At 41.6% G+C, this 21636-nt stretch overlaps 1 protein-coding gene across 1 annotated transcript in view; it reads left to right on the top strand.

Annotated features, from left to right (window-relative positions):
• The window catches only part of LOC145346462 (cytosolic non-specific dipeptidase-like), a 45258-nt gene that overhangs the window by 14307 nt on the left and 9315 nt on the right, over positions 1 to 21636 (top strand). Inside the window, exons 4-9 of the mRNA XM_080193764.1 lie at positions 10574 to 10662; positions 13215 to 13415; positions 14102 to 14186; positions 14909 to 15069; positions 17317 to 17481; positions 20627 to 20768. Coding sequence (XP_080049890.1) covers positions 10574 to 10662; positions 13215 to 13415; positions 14102 to 14186; positions 14909 to 15069; positions 17317 to 17481; positions 20627 to 20768 — 843 coding nt within the window. The remainder of the gene's footprint in view (positions 1 to 10573; positions 10663 to 13214; positions 13416 to 14101; positions 14187 to 14908; positions 15070 to 17316; positions 17482 to 20626; positions 20769 to 21636) is intronic.

The raw sequence follows: 21636 nt of genomic DNA, 5'->3' as shown, positions 1-21636 counted from the left end.
ATTATCTTATACGTCTCTATAAGATCCCCCCTCATCCTTCTAAACTCCAACGAGTACAGACCCAGTCTATTTGGTCTCTCTTCATAGTCTAACCCCCTCATCTCCGGCATCAGCCATCTTTGCGCAAGTGCGGCGACCAAAACTGCACACAGTACTCCAGCTGCGGCCTCACCAATGCCCTGTACAGTTGCAGCAAGACCTCCCTACTTTTATATTCTATCCCCCTCGCTATAAAGGCCAGCATCCCATTCGCCTTCTTGATCATGTCTTTTCTGCTCATTCTTTCTTAAGTTGCAATATTCACTTCCCTAGTTGCCTTGAAGTAGTAATTGTGACATTGGGTTTGACCTGAGAAAATAAATGTGCTTTAATATTTTAACATCAACCCACTTCCTTTATTATTTTGTATCCCAATCATGCCCCAACAATTTTACATTTTTTGAAAAATCCTTTCAGTGGTTTAAAAGCACGAGAGAGAAAAAAAAGTCATCTGAAACTGAAAGCATTAAAAATCACATGAAGATTTGTCATTGGCGGATTGTGGTTATTTGAAAAAGTCAGCAAATTGTCAAAGAATGAGTTCTGCACAGATCTGAAAAATCGTCAGTCGCCAACTTTATTCCTGCTTCCTTTACACTGGTTTTATGAATTTTCTCTGCTCTACTCTGCCCATACTTTTGTATGGTCTTATATATACTACCCACCTTTATTGATAACAGTAATATCCCGACTTAGTATTTTCAGTTTTGAATGGTAAATTGTTCTTTCTGCAAATGTCCAATTGCTCAATGTTCCCATAATTTCCTTGTTTTTGCTTTCATTGTCACTGTCTGCTCTTGCTGTTCAATTTCTGCCCCTATTAGCCCCGAGTGACACAATTTCCTCTGTGCTTGGAGACAACGCTCCTAACTGTATTGGTCTGGATTGGACAATGGAGCAGGGCAGTTGGGAGATTTCCCTCAATATTTATTTCAGGTCATCCTGGATGGGGGAGACCCCTGTCAAATGTAAAGGGGATATTCAGATTATCATTCTGATTTCTGAGGTTACCCCTTGCTGTCAAAGTCATTAGCCAAATGAGTTGTTATTTTCCCCTCCAACCACGGGGGATATTTGTGGACCTTTGCTTGGACTGGAAGTCAGAATTAATTAAAAGTGAGGTTTTGCTATTTAAACTTTAAGAAATCAAAGGATGTTACATGAAGCTGCCATACATGAAGAGTGTATTTTCTGCTCTTTTGCATCTTCTTTGAGAAGTACTGGAAGAGTTGATGACTGGTGTTGAGAGCAAGCTGACCTCTCTTCCCCCTTTTTAAAAGCTACACAGAGGTCACAAATCATCCTCATCCATTGAGTAAAGTTAGCACCATGAATCTGATTATTCATGTTTGATGTATGGGCCTCATCAGATTTTGAGTTTTTTGTGCACAGTCTCCCTAATTGCTATACAGAGCCTTATTGCAAAGTGATTTGATTTATTTCTCTACTGATTCCGTTTCTGACCCAGAGCAGTGTTCCTGACTAAATTAGTTGACTATAGCAGCCAGGATAAATTGCATTGCTGGCGACAATCATGAAACAGTTCTTTGTAATTGAATATTGCACACAAAGGAAAAGGGATGGTGAGAATATTAAAACTTTACTTTGTGTATTACTTAGAGGGGGAAACTCGAGTTAAAAGTTCATGCATCTTTTCCTGGTCTCTGCCAATGCTACTCTAAGAAGGTGGTTCATAAGAATATAAGAAATAGGGGAGGCCATTCAGCCCTTTAAGCCTGCTCTGCAATTCAGTGAGATCATGCCTGATTTACTTCAAAACCATTTTCCTGCACTATCTCCATATCCTTTGATGTTTTTAATATGTAGAAATCTGTTGATCTCATTGTCGGTGACTGAGCTTCCACAATCTTCTAGGACAGAGAATTCCAAAGATTCACCACGCTCTGAGTGAAGAATGTCCAATCTCCACACAGACTGTGACCCAAGCCAGGAATCACATCAGGGTCCCTGGTTCTGTGAGGCAGCAGTGCTAACCATTGTGCCATTATGCCGCCCTGCTTCTCCACTTCTGGTAAACATGCCATGAGGGTGCCAAAAAATCCCATCCAAAGCATCTATTTAGTTTTTTTTGCCATTTCCTTATTCCCCATTTCAGGAAGAGCCTGGAGAATTAATAATGGACTCACTTTTGTTTTTCCTTTTATTTCCTTTTTGCATGCCTTTTGAAGCTTTTACTGTCTTCTTTATGTTTTTGACTAGTTTACTGTCGTCAATTTTCCCTTTCTTCACCTTTTTCTTCTTGGTCCTGCTTTACAGAACTTTAAAAAGTCCCCAGTTCTCAGGCTTGCCATTTATTTTACAACTTTATCCGCCTTCTGCTTTGACCTAATATAATCTTTGATTTCTTTCATTTGTCATTGTTGGAATATTTTCCTTGCTGAGGTTTTGTATGTATTTTTGAGATGTATTATAGAGATGTATTTTTGTTGTAAACTATGTAATAGTTAGCTAAATTTATCCTGGCTGCTACAGTCAACTAATTTAGTCAGGAACACTGCTCTGGGTCAGTGTAGTTTCCCAATCCACCTTAGACAACTTGCCCCTCATTGCTTCATATTTTCCCTAGGATTTTAAGGCCCTAGCATCTAATTGAACTAATCACTTTCAAACGTAATGTAGAATTCCATTATATTATGGTCACTCTTTCTGAAAAGGCTCCTTTAAAACTAGAATATTAATTAGGCCTTTTTCATTACTGTTTCCAAGTTGGTTACTCAATGTACTGGTCTAGAAAACTATCTTGCACACATTCCCATCTTCCACGATATTAGACTAATTAAATTTATTCAGTCTATATATAGATTGAAATCCATGATTACAGTATTACCCTTGTTACGTGCATCTCTAATTTCCCAATTCAAATTGCAACCTTATATTACCATTGTTGTTTCATGGCCAATAAACAAAACCCATCAATGCCTTTTGTCCCTGGCTACTTGTTTTACCCAAGCTAATTCTCTGTTTTGATCTTTAAAACTAATGTCACCTCTCACCACACTACCACTGTCCTCTTTAAATAACAGGACTACCCTACTCAGTTTTCTACCTTACCTGAGTTCCCAATTAGAGAGGGGGTCAGTTTGCCCTTAAACAGTTGTAATAACTAAAACAAATTCAGGAAGATTCCTGTATTTATTTCAATAATAAAATTTAAATTTGTTCATTTCTATCAAGCTCCAAATAAAATAATATTTTATTCAAGAAACACATTTGCAGTCCAAAGGCTGAATTACAGTGTGGTTACATTGAAAAATTAATCTGGAGACTAAATAATCAAGTTAAAATATGCAAATTATGTAGTGACAAAAACATGGAAACAAATTCAGCAATTAGCAAAGAAGTGCTGGGGAGGATACCGAATGCGGAACTAAAATTTTGCTCCATTCCTATATTACAGGCACAGAACTCTGTATCATTTAAAATGAGAAGGATTATCTGTTATTTTAATGAGAAATTATTTTTGGAATATCGTGCTTCCTAGATCTTTTGCAATTTCTTTCTAACCCCCGTAGTTGTGTTTAAGAGGAAGCTACATAAGTTTGTGCATGGACAAAGGAGCAAAAAGCAAAGAACAGTACAGCACAGGAATAGACCCTTTGGCCTTCCAAACCTGTGCTGATTATGATGTCTGTCTAAACTAAAACCAAATCATTTACAGAGTCCGTATCCTTTCATTCCCATCCTATATATGTATTTGTCTAGTTGCCCCTTAAATGCTGCTATTATACTTGCTCCCACCACCTCCCCAGGCAACGCATTCCAGACATTCACCACCCTCTGTGTAAAACAAAACTTGCCTCACACATCTCCTAAACCGTTTTCGGGCACACAAACTTGGTAAAGTCAGGTGTGAGGCGAGTAGCGCAATTTACGACTGTCTCAGTGCCCTTTCCCTCTTTACCAAGGGCCTAAAATGGCTATCGCTGGCACCACGCCCGATGCCTTTAAATTGGCTTAATGGGCTAGACACCCAAACTTACTGGCATTTCCCCCTTGACCACCACATTCACCCGTCCAGATTCAGCGCAAAACAGACATGGTTCGCAAAGGTCTGATTCGGGCACTCCAGCTTCTGAGGAGGTATGTTCAGAGCTTCCGGCGGCTCTCTCCGGGGTATGGGAGGCGGTCAAATCACTCTCTGGTGGAGGGGAGGGAGGCGGGTCAGATGGCTCTCTGGTGGAGGGAGGGGGAGGTGGAAAATGGGTTGATATTCTATAGCGTTTCAAAGAATGAGAAGCTGATCTCATTGAAACTTAAAAAGTTCTCACAGGGTGCTAAAGGGTAGATGCAGATAGGGAGAGGGAGGCGGGTCAGATGGCTGTATGGTGGGCGGAGGGCGGGGGAGATGGGGGTCCACTGCCACTCTGTGTGCAAGGGGGGGAAGGGGGCAGAGAGCCATGATCGGTCTGGGTAGTAGGGGGGTGGGAGGATAACGGGGACAGTTATGTTGTGGGAGTGGGGCACTGTCTGTGGGGGCCAGGGGGAGGCATTATCAGGTCTGGGAGCGATGAAGCAGGGAAGCATTTTTCTATTTTTTAACTGTGCATGCGCAGTTGAAGGTTCCAATTGGCGCAGCAGGCATTTTGAGTCCAATAAGCCCCAGCCACAAGTTTCTGCAGCACAAATCAGAATTCCTGATATTTTTTCAGGCAGAGTGCGTACGGGGGCACCTGAGAACAGATCTGAAACATTCCCAGATTCAGCACTCAGAATCAAATTGATAAAATCGGGCCCATAATCTTGTAAAGGAATAGAAGAATGTACTGATGGTGTGAGATGAAGTAAAATATGGAGGTTCGTGTGGAGTATAAACACACATAAGGACCATTTGGATTAAATGACCTGTCTCTGTGGTGTCAGTTCCATGTAATTGTGATGAGAATTTCACTCTCGACCTCTTTTTTTCCTTGTTTATCATAGCTAGATTTGCTAGAAGGTCTACTTTTAAATCACTCAATAGTGACATAGTGGCCTTTTATTGTGTTTCTGTTTATTGTTTTAAGAAGACCTCGCCTGTTCCCTCCAATCCACATAATGGTTTGTAGTTCTGATTAGAGAGCTCCAGCGCAGTCTTCAGCAAGTTCAGTTTCAATGTCTGACTTCCATTTGTTAACTCCCAAGATTCTATCTGAGTGTTGGGTTCTGCTGACTGAAATTTGTAACACTCATTAATGCTGTCGTCTGATGTTTAGCGTTCAGTTGGAGAAGACATGCCCATCTTGGAAATGTCCATTATTGATACAGGAATTGATTGATCTCTAACTGTCAGCCAGCGATTATTGGTAAAGTGGGAAGGTTGATCAAATATCCTGAATTGGGACACATCATCAGAACAATTTTGCTTAAGGTACTTTGGAAACTTTCAAATTTCAGTGAAGCAGTACTTCTATACATTAGTTTGTTGAGATAAAGCATATAATGTCAGTCATGTCTTAATTGTGATCATTTAACTAACATGATTTTAGGAAACATTCTCAGGCCACAAACCATGGTGGTAATTTATATGTGTTTTTTTTATCCTGTCCCTCTTAATACCCTCCTCTTAATTCAAAGCACATAGTTAGTGTTTGCACAATGTTTACAACATGAATTCAATAGGGTTGATCAAAAGTGCTGTTGTTAGTGATCTTTTATCAAAGGCTCCTCATTGTTAGACCAGTTAATTAGTATTTGTAACAGTTTCTTCGTATCTGGGTTAGTCATGATATTGCTTTATGCATTCATTCCCTTCCCATGAAGTACGCTTCTAATATCTCGCTTTGTAATAATGAGAACTCATTACTTATTTAAAAAGACTTGAAAAATCAATAGATGTGGGTTGTAATTGTAAGGGTTTTAAAATGTAGGTACAGATGAGAATGTTTTTTCTTCTATTCTGTAACTCATTATTTTGTTCCTCTCCTATTATCAGCAAACCGGAGGTTCAACAAAGGGTGCAGTAGAGCATTCTAGAAACAACATCACGAGTACCTAGAAATGAGTTGCCAACCCAGTGACAAGACTGGGCTCTATGCCTGCTAAACAGTGGAAATAATCAAAGCCAAATGATCCCACAACCAAATAAAATCAGATCAAAGCTCTGTATTCCTACCAAATCCAGCTGTGGTTTCTGGTGGACAGTTAAATGATAAAGAGAGGAGGAGGCTGTGCGTAGAACCCCAATGTAGAATTATAGAATCCCGAAGCAGGCCAGTCAGCCCATCGAGTCTGCATTGACAGCAATCCCACCCAAGCCCAATCCCCATAACACCATGTATTTACCCTGCAAATCCCCCTGGCACCAAGGGATAATTTAGCATGGCCAATCAACCTAACCAGCACACCTTGAATGACAGCAGAGCCCAGCAAGTTTCTATGGGAGATAAGGTTGAAATGTATACATCCATATCCAGCCAGAAATGTCAAATGGAAGACCTATTTTTATCTGCTCCCGAGGTACCCAGCAACATAGATGCCAGTCTTCAACCAATTTTATCTACATGTAATATTGGTAATGGCTATGTGACCTGCCTGTGACCAAGCAGCAGCCAGGATACTCCAGTATGGCTGCAATTGTAACATCTACTCGACAACGTGAAAAATTGCCCAGGTATGCCCTGTGCATGTAAAGCAGAATAAAGTCAATCCAGTCTTGCCCCATTAGTCTATTGTCAATCATCAGCATTGGTAGAAGGAATTATTAACAAGGCCATCAAGCAGCAAAGAACAGTACAGCACAGGAACAGGCCCTTCAGCCCAGCAAGTTGTGCCATTACAGATGCCTCGCTAATTAATATTTTCTTGCCTCTACGTGGTCCATATCCCTCTATTCCTTGCCTACTCATATATTTATCCAGATGCCTCTTGAATGTTGTTGCAGAATTTGTTTCCACCACCTCCTACGGCAACACGTTCCTGACATTCAAAATCCTCTGTGTAAAAAAAACTTGCCCCTTACATCTCTTTTAAATTTTCCCCCTCTCACTTTTAACCTATCGCCCTGAGTAATTGACCCTTTGATCCTGGGAAAAAGATTCTGACTATTCACTGTATCCAAGCCTGTCATAATCTTGTAAACCTCTATCCGGTCCCCCTTTACCCTCCGACGCTCCAATGAAAACAATCCAAGTTTGTTGAACCTTTTTTCATAGTCCATATCCTCCAAACCAGGCCACATCCTGGTAAATCTCTTCTGCACCCTTTCAAATGCATAAACATCCTTCTGGTAGTGTAGCAACCAGAATTGTACACAATACTCCAAAGAGGCCGAACCAAGTCTTATACAGCTGCAACACGATTTTCCAATCCCTACACTTAATGCACCAACTGATGAAGGCCAGCATGCCAAATGCCTTCTTGGCCACCTTGTGTCCTGAGTTGCCACCTTCAGGAAACTGGGTCTGCATGTCTAGATCCCTCTGTGTGATAATATTTCTAAGGGTTCTACCATGTACTGTATACTTTCCTTCTGCAGTAAACCTTTTATCGCTTTTCAGCCTTTTGACTAAGATCAAGTGTAGTATTGACATGCTGCGCTTGGTTGAAGTCATTAGGTTACATTTCAGCTTCATTTGAAGCAATTGTTAAAAGCAGCATCTCAGCCTTTTGGCTAAGATGCAAATGAGATCAAGCTATGGAGGAGGAGCAATGCCTACTTCAATCAGCTTGGATCATGTAGATCAAGCCCAAGACAGGAGGTGAGAGCCCGGTCTTGTCAGCTTGGATCGGGAATGTCCCAACTTGCTGAGATTCTGAATTGGACTTGATTTGATTGAATTGGAATAAAAACAAAAAAAACCTTTCAAATCACAGTACCTCACATTTATCCGGGCTAAATTCCATCTGCCATCTTTTGGCCCAAGATCTCCAGCCAATTTATATCCTGCTGTATTCTCCAACAGCCCTCCTCCTCCTCACTATCAGCTATTGCAAATTTACTGATCAGACTACCTTACCAGCAATTACCAATAACCTGCTCATTGGTTTATTATAGTTGGAGTCCTAACATGGACAACAAAGCTGATTTCTACAGGTTAGTTAATAGTGAATTAGTATGGCATCAAGGAACCCTGGTAAAATTTCTGTCAGTGAGAATCAGGAGGAAAGATTTCCACTGCTTTGAGTCATAACAGTAAAAAGGAAGATGGTTGTGGTCGTTTAAGGCCAATCATAGAGTCATAGGGGTTTACAGCATGGAAACAAGCCATTCGGCCCAACTTGTCCATGCCTTTTTTTTAAACCTCGAAGCTAACCCCGATTGCCCGCATTTGGCCCATATCCCTCTATACCCATCTTATCCGTGTAACTTTCTAAATGCTATCTAAATTACAAAATTATACCTGCCTCTACTACTACTTCTGGCAGCTTGTTCCAGAGGCTTACCACCCTCTGTGTGAAAGTATTGCCCCTCTGGATGCTTTTGTATCTCTCCCCTCTCACATTAAACTTATGCCCTCTAGTTTTAGACTCCCCTACCTTTGGGAAAAAGGTATTGATTATCTACCTTATCTATGCCCCTCATTATTTTATAGACCTCAGCCTCCTATGCTCTGGAGAAAAAAGTCCCAGTCTATCCAGCCTCTCCTTTTAACTCAAACCATCAAGTCCCAGTAGCATCCTAGTAAATCTTTTCTGTACTCTTTCTAGTTTAATAATAACCTTTCTATAATAGGATGACCAGAACTGCACACAGTGTTCCAAGAGTGTACTTACCAATGTCTTGTACAACTTCAACAAGACGTCCCAATCCCTATATTCAATGTTCTGACCCATGACACTAAGCATGCTGAATGCCTTCTTCACCACTCTGTCCTCCTGTGACTCTACTTTCAAGGAGCTATGAACATGTACCCCTAGATCTCTTTGTTCTGTAACTCTCCCCAGCGCCCCACCATTAACTGACTAAGTCCTGCCCTGGTTCAGTCTACCAAAATGCAACCCCTCGCATTTGTCTAAATTAAACTCCATCTGCCATTTGTCAGCCTACTGGCCCAATTGATCAAGATCCCATTGCAATCGGAGATAACTTTCTTCACTGTCCACTATGCCACCTATCTTGGAGTCATCTGCAAGCTTACTAACTAATCATCCTAGGACATCATTGCAGAAGTTCCTCAGGGTAGTGATCTAGGCCCAACTATCTTCAGCTGCTTCATCAATGTCCTTCCCTTCATTATCTTTAGGAAAGGGATTATCTTCAAATTTGCTGATGATACAAAGTTGGGTGGGAGGGGGAGCTTTGAGGAGAATACAGAGATGCATCAATGTGATTTGGACAGGTTGACTGAGTGGGCATATGCATGGCAGCTGCAGTATAATGTGGATAAATGTGAGGTTATCCACTTCAGTAGTAATAATGGAAGGTAGATTATTATTTAAATTGGTGTAAATTCAAAGTGGTCAATGCTCGGTGAGACTTTGCTGTTTTCGTGCATCAGTTGCCGAAAGTAAGCGCGCAGGTACAGCACAGTAAAGAAGGCAAATGGAATGTTGGCCTTCATAGCAAGAGGATTTGAGTATAGGAACAAGAATGTTTACGGCAATTGTACAGGACGTTGGTGAGGCCACACCTGGAGTATTGTGTGCAGTTTTGGTGTCCTTGTCTGAGGAAAGGTGTCCTTGCTCTAGAGGGAGTACAGTAAAGGTTTACCAGGCTGATTCCTGGGATGGAAGGTCTGTCATATGTGGAGAGACTAAGTCAGTTAGGATTGTATTCATTGGAATTTAGAAGAGTGAGAGAGAATTTTGTAAAAACTTCTAGAATCCTAACAGGATTAGACAAAGTAAATTCAGAAAGGATGTTCCTGATGGTGGGAGAGTCCAGGACAAGGTATCATATTTTGAGGATAAGTGGTAAACCTTTTAGGCCTGAGGTGAGTAAAAATTTCTTCACACGCAGAGTGGTGAATCTGTGGAATTTGCTACCACAGAAAGTAGTTGAGACCAAAATATTGTGTGATTTCAAGGAGAAATTAGATATAACACTTGGGGCTAAAGACATCAAGGAATATGGGGAGAAGACAGGATCAGGATATTAAATTTGATGATCAGCCATGATCAAAATGAAAGGCGGAGCAGGCTCGAAGGGAAGAATGGCCTACCAAATGGTGCTTCCAAATAAACCTTGTTGGAGTTTAACCTGGTGTTGTGAGACTTCTTACTGTAAGAGGTCAGGATTGGCAATGTTTGCTGATGATTTCACAATTCACAACTCCATTCATAGTGAGGCAGTGCATGGTTACATGCAGCAAGGCCTGAACAACTTACAAGTTTAGGCTAATATCTGGCAAGTAGTACTCACAACACACAAATTTCATTCAATTATCATCCACAAAAAAAATCTTACCACTTCCGTTTGGCATTACAGCCATTGCATCTGCCATCTCCAATATCCTGGTGTCACCACCACTTTCCTGTGGGTAATTGGAGATGGACTATAAATGTTGGTCTTGCAAACGTTCCCAAATCCTGTGAATTATTTAAAGACTACCATGTCTCTCTATAAAAAGAATTCTAATAATTGAAACTTTTATAGGAAAGTTATATGGGAGAGGTTCCACTGATGACAAAGGACCAGTGCTGGCATGGCTGAACTGTATTGAAGCTCTTCAAAAACTAAAGCAGGTAATAAACCTTACTTTTAGTAATCAATTTTTGTTCCATGTGATGTAATGCATTATCTCTAGAAGGCAAAGAACAGTTCAAAGATTTATGTTAACTGCAGTCTTTCCTTGCCAGTTGCTAAACCCATACTCTAGAAATTGGTGCAAAACTTAATGATGGGTCTTTGATGTAACAATTGCTATGTGGATTTGACTTGGAATGTGAACTTGCCAAGTTTTTAAGTAGGTTGGGGTATGCCCCTTTAAGGGTCAGGTGACCCAAGACTCAAGCTCCATCCATCTTGCCAGTCTTGTGCCTACTGTGCTGGAGAATAGACATGTTAATGAACATTTCCTGTGGTTTACTTCCACTTACCTTGTAGTCTTTTATTAGTCTCTATATCAAACCTTGTGCCTAATGTGGATAGATACTTTATTGCAGCAAAAGTGTGAATTTTGTTTGAAAGATTTGAAGCTCTAAATGCTGCATTCCTCTGAATTTATTTGTACTTTCATTGAATAAAGATTTGAACTAATTAAATATTTTACAGATTAAGATGTGAGCTTGTAGGCCAAGTTAACTGAATCTTGAAACATTGTTGATCAGAAACATTTTCTGAACACAAAAATGATTCCTTCCAGTTCAAAGTTTTGGAATTTTTTTTTCCACTCTTAGATACAGACAATGCAACTGTTTTATTTCCTCCCCTTTCTCCAACACCTTCAATTCTGCTTCTTTCTCAAATTCTGCTGGGACAGTTTCATGGGAATTGCCTCAGGAGAAAGACTTGTATTCCAGCATTAGAGGATCAGAATCAGTTTTAATCTTGCTGCAGCCAGCACACCTAAGTTGACAGTTGAACTCCTCTTGAAAGTAATCGTGAGCTGGAAGATTAGCCAGCGTTTTTTCTCCCAGCCCACAGATGTTGAAACTAGCTGAAAGTATCCCTCACTTACTTGTGATGATAGAACAATGCAGGTTGAACTGGAGCCCAGGGAACTTCTAGTTGGTTTGATGAAACTAAGTGATCTGCAACCCATTTTGAATCCATGGTTTACATTGAGAAAATGGTGCTGAGGTGAGGCAGGCTCCTGAAGAGAATTCAGTCTGGGTATGATTGGTGGGAGGACTCTGAATATAGAATGAATCTGATGAGGATAACCCTGAGGAACTCAATTCCTCCTCTATAAACTTGCAATAAGGCTGCATGGATTACCAGCTATGTTGAAGAGTTGATTGATGTCTCTATTATGTTTTAGTTTCTGACTCGCAGCAAGGATGAACGAAGTGATTTTGTTTTGCTTTGCACTTTTCCGCAGCAGCATTAAGCAGTTCAGGGAACATGGTAGTTATTTGTTTTTTCCTATTCATTCATGGGGTGGCACAGTAGCAAAGCACTGCTGCCTCACAGCGTTAGGGTCCCAGGTTCAATTCCGGCCTCGGGTCACTGTCTGTGGGGAGTTTGCACATTCTCCCCATGTCTGTGTGGGTTCCCTCACAGTCCAAAGATGTGTGGGTTAGGTTGATTGGCCATGCTAAATTGACTCTAGTGTCAGGGGGATTAGCAAGGTAAATGTGTGGGGTTACAGGAATATGCCTGGGTGGGGATTGTAGTCAGTACAGGCTCGATCGGCCGAATGGCCTCCTTCTGTAAGGATTCCATGGGACATGGGCGTTGCTGGCTAGCTGGCATTTATTGCCCGTCCCTAGTTGCCCGAGGGCAGTTGAGTGTCAACCACATTTCTGTGGCTCTGGAGTCACATGTAGGCCACACCGGGTAAGGACAGCAGATTTCCTTTCCTAAAGGACAATCGACAATGGTTTCATGGTCATCAGTAGATTCTTAATTCCAGATATTTTTTATTGAATTCAAATTCCGCCACCTGCCATGACAGGATTTGACCCCGGGTCCCCAGAACATGAGCAGAGCTTCTGGATTAATAGACTAGTGATAATACCACTCGGCTATCACCTTCCCATGGCACTGTGCACTGGAAACTGAAAGCTCTTGTTCGTTTATTAATTTATAGTTGTTAATTTATTGTAAAGATGCACTTTCAGAGACTCCATTAGTGAAAACAAAAAGGATTTGTTGATAAGAATTGTTCAGCATGGTGGCACCTAGATCCCTACATGTCTCTCTCTGCCTGAGGATTGTATCCCCTGGGGGTGATTATCCATTCTGAGTCCGAATTGGTCACTCAAGCCAGGTGACCATTTACTACTGTGTTGTCCTTAAAAGGACAATCACCATCAATCACCACATTTATTAGGTTATTTATTCATGGGTGAACAAATCTTGCTGATCAATAAATTTCATCTTTTAAATGCAATTATTAAGTGAATACTGGTGTGGTGTATTGAAGAGTCAAGTTTGATTTGATGAAAGGTTTCTTTCTTTTATTTTTGCTTTCTTTTCGTACCAGAGGGTTGGGAAATAAATGATTCTATGCTGAAGCTTTACTGGTGTCTTGTATTTCCATGCAACACATTTGAAGTGTCAAATTGTGTAAATAAAAGCAGCTAGTTGCTTGTTGGAGAGCTGTGACTGATCCCTTGTGACTTTTCTGTAGGATATCCCAGTTAATATCAAGTTTTGCTTTGAGGGAATGGAGGAGTCCGGATCAGAAGGTCTTGATGAGCTAGTGTATGCTCGCAAGGACACCTTCTTCAAGAGTGTTGATTTTGTCTGCATTTCCGATAATTACTGGCTCGGCAAGAAAAAGCCCTGTATAACGTATGGTCTCCGAGGCAGCTGCTACTTCAATGTGGAGGTACAGCTTGCAGTTTCTTTCATTTTGCATTTTGAATGGTCCTAATGTCTTCAAATGTTTAAAGATGAATTTTAAGCTTATTAAATTAAGTGTTGTTTCATTTCTATCCTGGCAATGTTTAAATTTCAGATTCGATATTGTTACATTTTAAAGATAGAAAATGCTGGAGAAACACTCAGCAGGTTGAGATACAGCTGTAAAGATAGAAGCAATTCAGATTGATGATTATGCCTCAGGACAGGAAGTTAGCAAGTTAACAGCTCCTAAGCAAGCGCAGAGGCAGGAAGAAATAGGGTTGTGGGTGGCAGCAACAGAAGGGTCGATTGGAGGGTGGGATTGATTAAATGAAGGAAGTGATAATACTGCAAGGCCAAAGAATGATTGGCATGGAATAGTAAAGAAACAGGTAAAATCTAAAAATGCTTTATATCAGAGTTCCAGCATCCAGCATGTTCCAGCATATTTTGCTTCATGTGTTTTGATTCTGGACCAGTGAAGTGAAGGCTTTAGTGGAAGAGCTCTGCTGGATGTCACTGTTTTAATACACCCTGTGCTTCAGGATCTGCATTTGAGCCAGACCCATAATCATGCTGTATTAGACTTTGCTGCAGTAGCCTAGCAGTAAGGAATGGAAATGTGCTGTGTAAATATGAAGTATTAGATGTTAACATGCTTTCAATGTCCAGGTTGAATGCTCTAATAAGGATCTGCACTCTGGTGTCTTTGGTGGTACAATACATGAAGCAATGACAGACCTGATATATTTACTGGGTAAGAACTCATGAACTGTTAACTCTACAATAAACAGACTAACAGTAATTAATTCAATTTTTTAAGAATGTATTTGCTGTAATACATTGGTTATTTAGATATATAGTTTCTTGAAATACCAGATCAGAATTTTTAAGTCCTTATTTATTCAATTTCCACACACATATAGGATATTGACATCCTTTCAGTGGGAGGAGGGAAACATTAGGGACAGTGGTCTTTTAAGAAATCGATACAGTCAGCTTAATGCATAGTCTTATCCTGGACTTCGTTTTCTCCCCCTGACAAGCGCCTTCAGTAGTAGTTATTTTTGGTAAGGACTCACATATAGAACCCTACAGTGCAGAAAGAGGCCCTTCGGCCCATCGCGTCTGCACCGAACACAATCCCACCCAGGCCCTACCCCCATATCCCTACATATTATACCCACCAATCCCTCTAACCTACGCAAAGGGCCAATTAACCTAAGCTGCACATCTTTGGACTGTGGGAGGAAACCGGAGCACCGGGAGGAAACCCACGCAGAGAAATGTGCAAACTCCACACAGACAGTGACCCGAGCCGGGAATCGAACCCAGGATCCTGGAGCTGTGAAGCAGCAGTGCTTTTAGCTCATTTGCTTGCTTGACATTTGTGGGGTGATTGCATGTGATTTGATGCAGAGACACTCGGACTTGTAGCATTTCACGCCAACAATCTAACCAAACTCCCGATTTGAATAGGCAAGTTGGTGGACAGAAAGGGAAAAATCCTCATTCCTGGTATTGATGAGTCAGTGGCTCCACTCACAGAGGATGAAAAGAAGTTGTACGATAAAATAGACTTTGATATGGAAGAATACTGTAAAGTCACAGGTGCCTGTAAGCTGCTGCATGAGACCAAGGTACACTTGTATGTAATTAAACTTTCCATAGACAGTTGTTTTAATCTTTTTGAATTGCATATTTCTCCTCTTTTTGAATACGCTTGATGTGAATTTATAGGGCGGGAATCTGAAGGGAACTGAAATTGCAATCATTAATAATTGTACATGTCTATATTTGCACTTGTTGAAATTGTTCACACTGGACTGGCTCTCGGAGTCTGTGGCAGATGAAGAGCACTCACTATGGCCCTTAACTTGCCCAGAGAATCTCTCTGAGCTTTTGCATGGGAACCTGCCATTGCATCGCAGCGCCCCCTGCAGGAGATGTCGAACCTTGTGAACAGGGGCAGTAACTGAGTGACTCCTTAACCAATTAGATTGAAGTTCCTTACGAGACATACAGGGCCCGATTTTACATTGCGTTTGCGCAGATGGCCATTTTACCAAGACCCAGGAATGGCCTCGATCTGATTCGCGCCCAAAATGGGCGCAATGGCAATTTAAATGCATTTGCATGCATTTAAATTGAATTAATGAACTGCCCGCCCAACTTTATCAGCATTTCCCTCTTTTCCGCCAATCCGAAATTGCGCCAAAATGGGCATACTGAATTAAAGTCTGTTTCGGAAGCTCCAGCTGCTCAAGAGGTAAGTTCAACACTTCCAACGGCTCTCCGACTCCGACTCAGATCAGTCGGGGGGGAGAGGCCCGACCATTCTGTGGTGGGGGGAGGAGGAGGGAGGCGGGTCAGATCATTGTTTGGTTGCGGGAGGCCCAATCATTGTCTGGTTGGGGGGGGGGGGGGGGGGGGGCAAGGTTGGAGGGAGGAGGAGGCAGGTCAGATGGACCTCTGGGGGGAGGGGGAGGGACGTGAGACCAGATCATTTCTGTGGGGAGGGGGTGGGGGAGGAGTGAGGTCAGGTCATTCTCAGGAGGGGTGGGGTTGAAGCCAGATCATTCTGTGGGGGGTGGAAGGGGAGTGAGGCCAGATTATTCTCTGGGGGCACAGCGGGGGGGGGTGGGGGCTTAGGGGGAGGCGGGTATGATGAATCTCTGGTGGCTGGAGAGCCCCGATCGCTCACTGGTTGGTGGGGGGAGGGGGAGGAGAGAACGGAGGCTAGATGGATCTCTGGTGCGGGAGCAGGGGGTCCGCTGCCACTCTGCGGGCAATCGGTGGGGAGGAAGGGGGCAGGAATTCACGATCAGTCTGGATAGCATGGGGGTTGGATACAGGGGACAGTGATGCCTGTGGGGGCCATTGCTCCCGCTTTTCACCCCCAGGCCACTTTATCCACTTTCTGTGGCCCGGGAGCGATCTGACACGGGCGCGCTTTTTCAAATTGTTTTCTAACTGCGCTTGTGCAGCTCAGAGCTCCGATTGTTTCGGACGCAATAAACCCCACCCACAGCGCGATTCAGACTCGTGATGTTTTCTTCAGGCTGAGTGCGTATGAAGGCTTCTGAAAGCAGATTTCCAAGTTGGATCTGAATTGCGCCCAGATTCGGCACTTAGAATGAAAATGGTAAAATCAGGCCCATGATGGAGTTGTGGCTAGTGGTGGGGCCGGCCATCAGACGGCCAGCTATGTGGTGGGGGAAGGGGGTGGTGCGGAGGCGTGGGAGGTTTCAGGCCAGCGATGTCTGGGTGGGGGATGTCAGATAACCTGATGATCCCCCTGAGCGCTCTGTCACCAGTCTTTCCAGTGGGTTTAGGCTCCGCCCCCTCCCCCCACTGGCATGAATCACCTGACAGTACCTGTATTGCATAGAGTGCCGTAAATTCATTTCACTAAACTCGCCAGAAAAACAAGAGGAAATCCTCCCAGTTTCCCACCCTTTGGACACTGATTTTTTGGGGGGAAAATCTGTTTCCCCCCCCCCTTCCCCGTATTGAAAATAGTTTGAGACTGAAGATTTCTGTAACTACCTCTGGCTTCAAACCTACAAAACGAAACACTGAATTTTAAAAAGTTGAAAATGGATGCTGAATTGTGAACGTTACAATAAAGGTTGATTTCTGCCACTGGACTTTGCTGTAAACATTTAAGGAGCTTTTCTGAATCTTTTGGCATGAAATCCGATGTTGCAACTTGAACCAGATCAATATACACAGAAATCAAGAACAAGCGTGCCATTTACTCTTAAATATGTCTGACCTGATAAACATCATCGTTCACGAGGCCTATTTTAACTTGTTGAACATCCTGTATGCTTTGATGCTCGCTTCTGTTAAACTGTGGGATCCCCTCTGATTATTGTTCACAGCAACAAATTCTGATGCACAGATGGCGATATCCATCTTTGTCTTTACATGGAATTGAGGGGGCTTTCGCTGGTTTCGGAGCTAAAACTGTCATTCCGAGGAAAATTATCGGGAAGTTTTCCATTCGCTTGGTGCCTAACATGGATCCAGCGGTGGTTGAGAAGCAGGTACTGAGTTTTTTCCGTGGAACAAACAGCCACTTGTTTTATTCTTGCACTATATCTGCCTAGTTGTACTTTTATCAGCCGGGCACATTTTGCTTTCTCCTTAGACCTCTGTATTCACTTGTACATGCTGCTAAGACATTGTATATCCTCAGAAAAATTCTGGTACTTTTAACTCCTGAGCTATTGGAATATATTCATCAAGTTATCCAATGATGAATGCAAGAGTGTGTAATTTTAGCACTTCAATCAGTTTGATCACAATTAACCGCTTGGTTACTTGAAGCTGGGTGACTTGAAATGTATTCACAGTATGTCCTTTGACCTGGGGCGTCCTGATTCAAAACTAACCATAACTGATGAGATCATAGTCCCCACTTAATATAGACAAGGTTGGGTACTCAGCTCTTATGTCTAGGTCGAAATGAGAATAATAATAATGAATAATCAACATGGATTTCAAAAGGGGAAATTTGGCGTGATCAGCCTTCTTGAATTCTTTGAGGAGACAATGGTAATACAGTAGATGTAATCATGCGAATATTTTAGCCCTACACAATGAGCTTGTATTTTCCATTTTGATATGGCAGTTTACCAAATGCCTCTAAGTACAGTTCAACTACTAATTGCCTTTTATCTATAGTATGTGTGACTCGAGGGACTGATCAAAGAACTCCAAAACATTGGTTAAACATGATTTCCTTTTCACAAATCTGATTTGATTCTTCCTGATTGCCTTTTGTTTTAAGTGCCCCGCTACAGCCTATTCAGTAACAGCTCCTAACATTTTCCCTATGACAGATGTTAGGCTAACTGGCTGTAATTTCCTGCTTTCTGTCTCCATCCCTTTTTGGATAAAGGATTTCTATTTGCAATCCAATGGAACTTTTCCCGAATCTAGTGAATTTTGGAAAATTAAAACCCATGTATCAACAGTCTCATTACCCAGTCGAGGGACTGATCCAAGGACAGGATATCAAGATCAGGGGACCTTCTGGGAGTCACCCCAACCACTGCCCTTGTTATCAACTCCTTGCCCCCTCACCCTGCAACCTCAGCTCGGCAGAAGTCCTCCCAACATTACTTACCTCTGGTCTGGGATATTCGGCAATCCTGTAACTCTAGAGCCGGTCATTTCAGCAGTAGCCAACACCTCCCCTATGGGATTTCTGAGCATGAGTTGCTAAACTCTGGCCTGCGGCTCTTATTGGCAAAATTTCCAATTTTGGTTTCAGGGGAAGGCCACTGGCTTTATTGCTGTCTGATTGGTTCGTCCTTTGGTAGGCCTTACCAGAAGTAGGCAATGCAGATTTCTTATTCGCTCTAAAGCCAGCAGGCAAGACCTCCACCATCACATCAACAAGATTCAACCCAATGTGACAGCAATGTCTATAACATCTACAAGATGCACTGCAGTAACACATCAAGACTGTACCAACAGAACATTCCAAACCAACAGTCTCTATCACCTTGAACAATGAGGAGCATAGGTGTATAAGAACACTACCACGAATTTCCCCTCCAAGTTACATACCATCCTGATTTGGAATAAGTTAATGTTTTTTAACTGTCGCTGTTAAGTTAAAAACTTAACTTAACAGTGACAGTTAACTGAAAGCGCAATGGGTATGCCTGCAACTTATGAACTGTAACAGTTCAAGAAAGCCCACTACCAAATCTTAAAGGCCATCTACAAAATGTACTGTAGAAACCTGCCAAGGAAAGACCTTCAACAGCATTTCCCAAACCTGCAATCAGTACCATCTAGAAGCACAAAGACAGCCGATGCCTGGGAATGCCACCACCTTCACGTATCCCTCCAGGTCACACACCATCCTAACTAAGAATTATATCACAATTGCTTCATTGTTGCTGGGTCAAAATCCTGGAACTTTATCCCTACCATCGCTGTGGGTGTGCCTACATCACATGGTTCAAGAAGTCAGCTGACCTTCTCAAGGGCAATTAGCGATGGGCAATAAAAATGGTGGCCTAGTTAGTGGTGCCCATGCTCCGTGAAAGAATGAAAACAAAAGCAATTAGTCATAGTCTGCCTCTGACAGCTCATTCCAGACACTCATCACCCTCTGTGTAAAAGAATTGCCCCTCTGGATTCTTTTGTATCTCTCCCCTTTCACCTTACACCTATGCCCTCTAGTTTTAGACTCCCCTACTTTTGGGAAAATATGTTGACCGTCTAGCTGATCTGTGCCCCTTATTATTTTATAGGTCTCTATAAGATTACCCCTTATAGAAAAATGTCCCAGTCTATCCAGCCTCTCCTTACAACTCAAACTATCAAGTCCTGGTAGCATCCTAGTAAATCTTTTCTGCACTCTTTCTACTTTTATAATATCTATTTCTATAATAGGGTGACCTGAACTGTACATAGTATCCCAAGAGGGGCCTTACCAATGTCTTGTACAACTTCAACGAGACGTCCCAACTCGTATATTCAGTGTTCTGACCAATGAAACCAAGCATGCCAAATGCCTTCTTCACCACCCTGTCCACTTACGACTCCTCTTTCAAGGAGTTATGAACCTGTACCTCTAGATCTCTTTCTTCTGTAACTCTCACCAATGTCTACCATTATTTGAGTAAGTCCTGCCCTACCAAAATGATCTACCAAAATGCATCACCTCACATTTATCTAAATTAAACTCCATCTGCCATTCATCAGTAATTAGGGTTGGGCAATAAATGCTGGCCTTGCCAACGACCTGTACATTCAATGAATAAAGGAAAAGACAATGAATAAATGAATAAACATATTTTAAAGTATGTTAAAGCTAAATCATTAATTTTGAGATGTCATTGTTTATTATAGGAAAATCAGGAATCCAATCTATGCACTAATATGTTATGCAAACAGCAGTGAGGTGAATTGCCTTTCTTGCCTAATAGTACACTGGTTAGAAATATGTATTGGGAGTAGTGTTACGTTGGTCATTTGCTTTCTTCTGTTTCCCCTTTTTAAATCCCATGTTCTATGATAAAGTGGAACCTGATTATAGATTATTGTGGAGCAAAGATTATAGAGGAATTTGAATACTTTCTATTAAACAAATTGCAGTTTTCCAGCTTTTTCTCCCTCTTCCGTTTCCCCTCTCCATTTTATTTATTTGCTTTTTTTCTTGCTCCTAAGGTAGTGGATTACATCAAAAAAACTTTTGCTGAATATGGGAGTCCCAACACATTGAGGGTAAAGATGGTTCTTGGTGCCAAGGCTTGGCTGGCAGACTATAACCATCCTCATTACCTAGCTGGCAGGAAAGCAATGAAAACAGGTTGGTGAAGGAATCTTGCTCTGTATTTATAGCAACTTTAACATGCTAAAGCTGCTCAAGTCATCTATATGTTATAGCTAAAGTTTTATTAAAAGTTACTTTTCCTGATGGGTACGGCAGAGTTAACAATTGAGACAGTTTGTATCTGAATGGTACGGATTCAGGTTACAGCATGAGTGCTTGTTCATCAATATTTTCCTCATATTCATTGTATGCGTAGGACTGTGTACATTGTAATTGCACTAAATTACTGAAATACGCAACCAACCGTTACCTACAAATAATTTTAAAATCTGTTTAATTTTACTATTCTGTTCTCCATCTTTTTACATGTTGAACCCTTTTCAATCTGAATGGAAAGGGTTTCAAAACAACTCTGCATATATATGTTTACAATAGAAATGTCGTGAAAGGAAATTGGTGTATTTTCTTATTCCACATCAGTTCCAAGGTTGAACAAATCTTTGGTGTAAGTATAAGCCTGAAAGTCTTTGCTACCAGATAACAGCTCCACAACTCAACTTCACTAACATCCCAGGGAACAATTAACTAATTCTACAAAACAATATGAAACATCTGAAGTTGACTAATTGTGACTAGCTTTTTAATAGTGAAGTTTCATATTCTAAAATGCTAAAAAAAAGCTAAATTCTAAGCTGCTTCAAACCACGTGTTTAACAAACTTGCTTTTAATGTATCTATGCTTCTTCCCTCAATTACCTCTTGCATTACGCATTCTTTGGTTTAAGACATTTTTTCCAGAATTCCCTTTTACCATAGAACCATAAAATCCCTATAGTGCAGAAAAAGCCTTCTGGCCCATCAAGTCAACACCTACTCTCCAAAATAACATCCCACTAAGGCCTCC

The sequence above is a fragment of the Carcharhinus amblyrhynchos genome, chromosome 8, assembly GCF_965287045.1.
Source record: "Carcharhinus amblyrhynchos chromosome 8, sCarAmb.v2.hapA, whole genome shotgun sequence".
Classification (NCBI taxonomy): Eukaryota; Metazoa; Chordata; class Chondrichthyes; order Carcharhiniformes; family Carcharhinidae; genus Carcharhinus; species Carcharhinus amblyrhynchos.
Note: the sequence above shows the minus strand (reverse complement) of the source record. Positions and strands in the feature narration are given on the sequence as shown.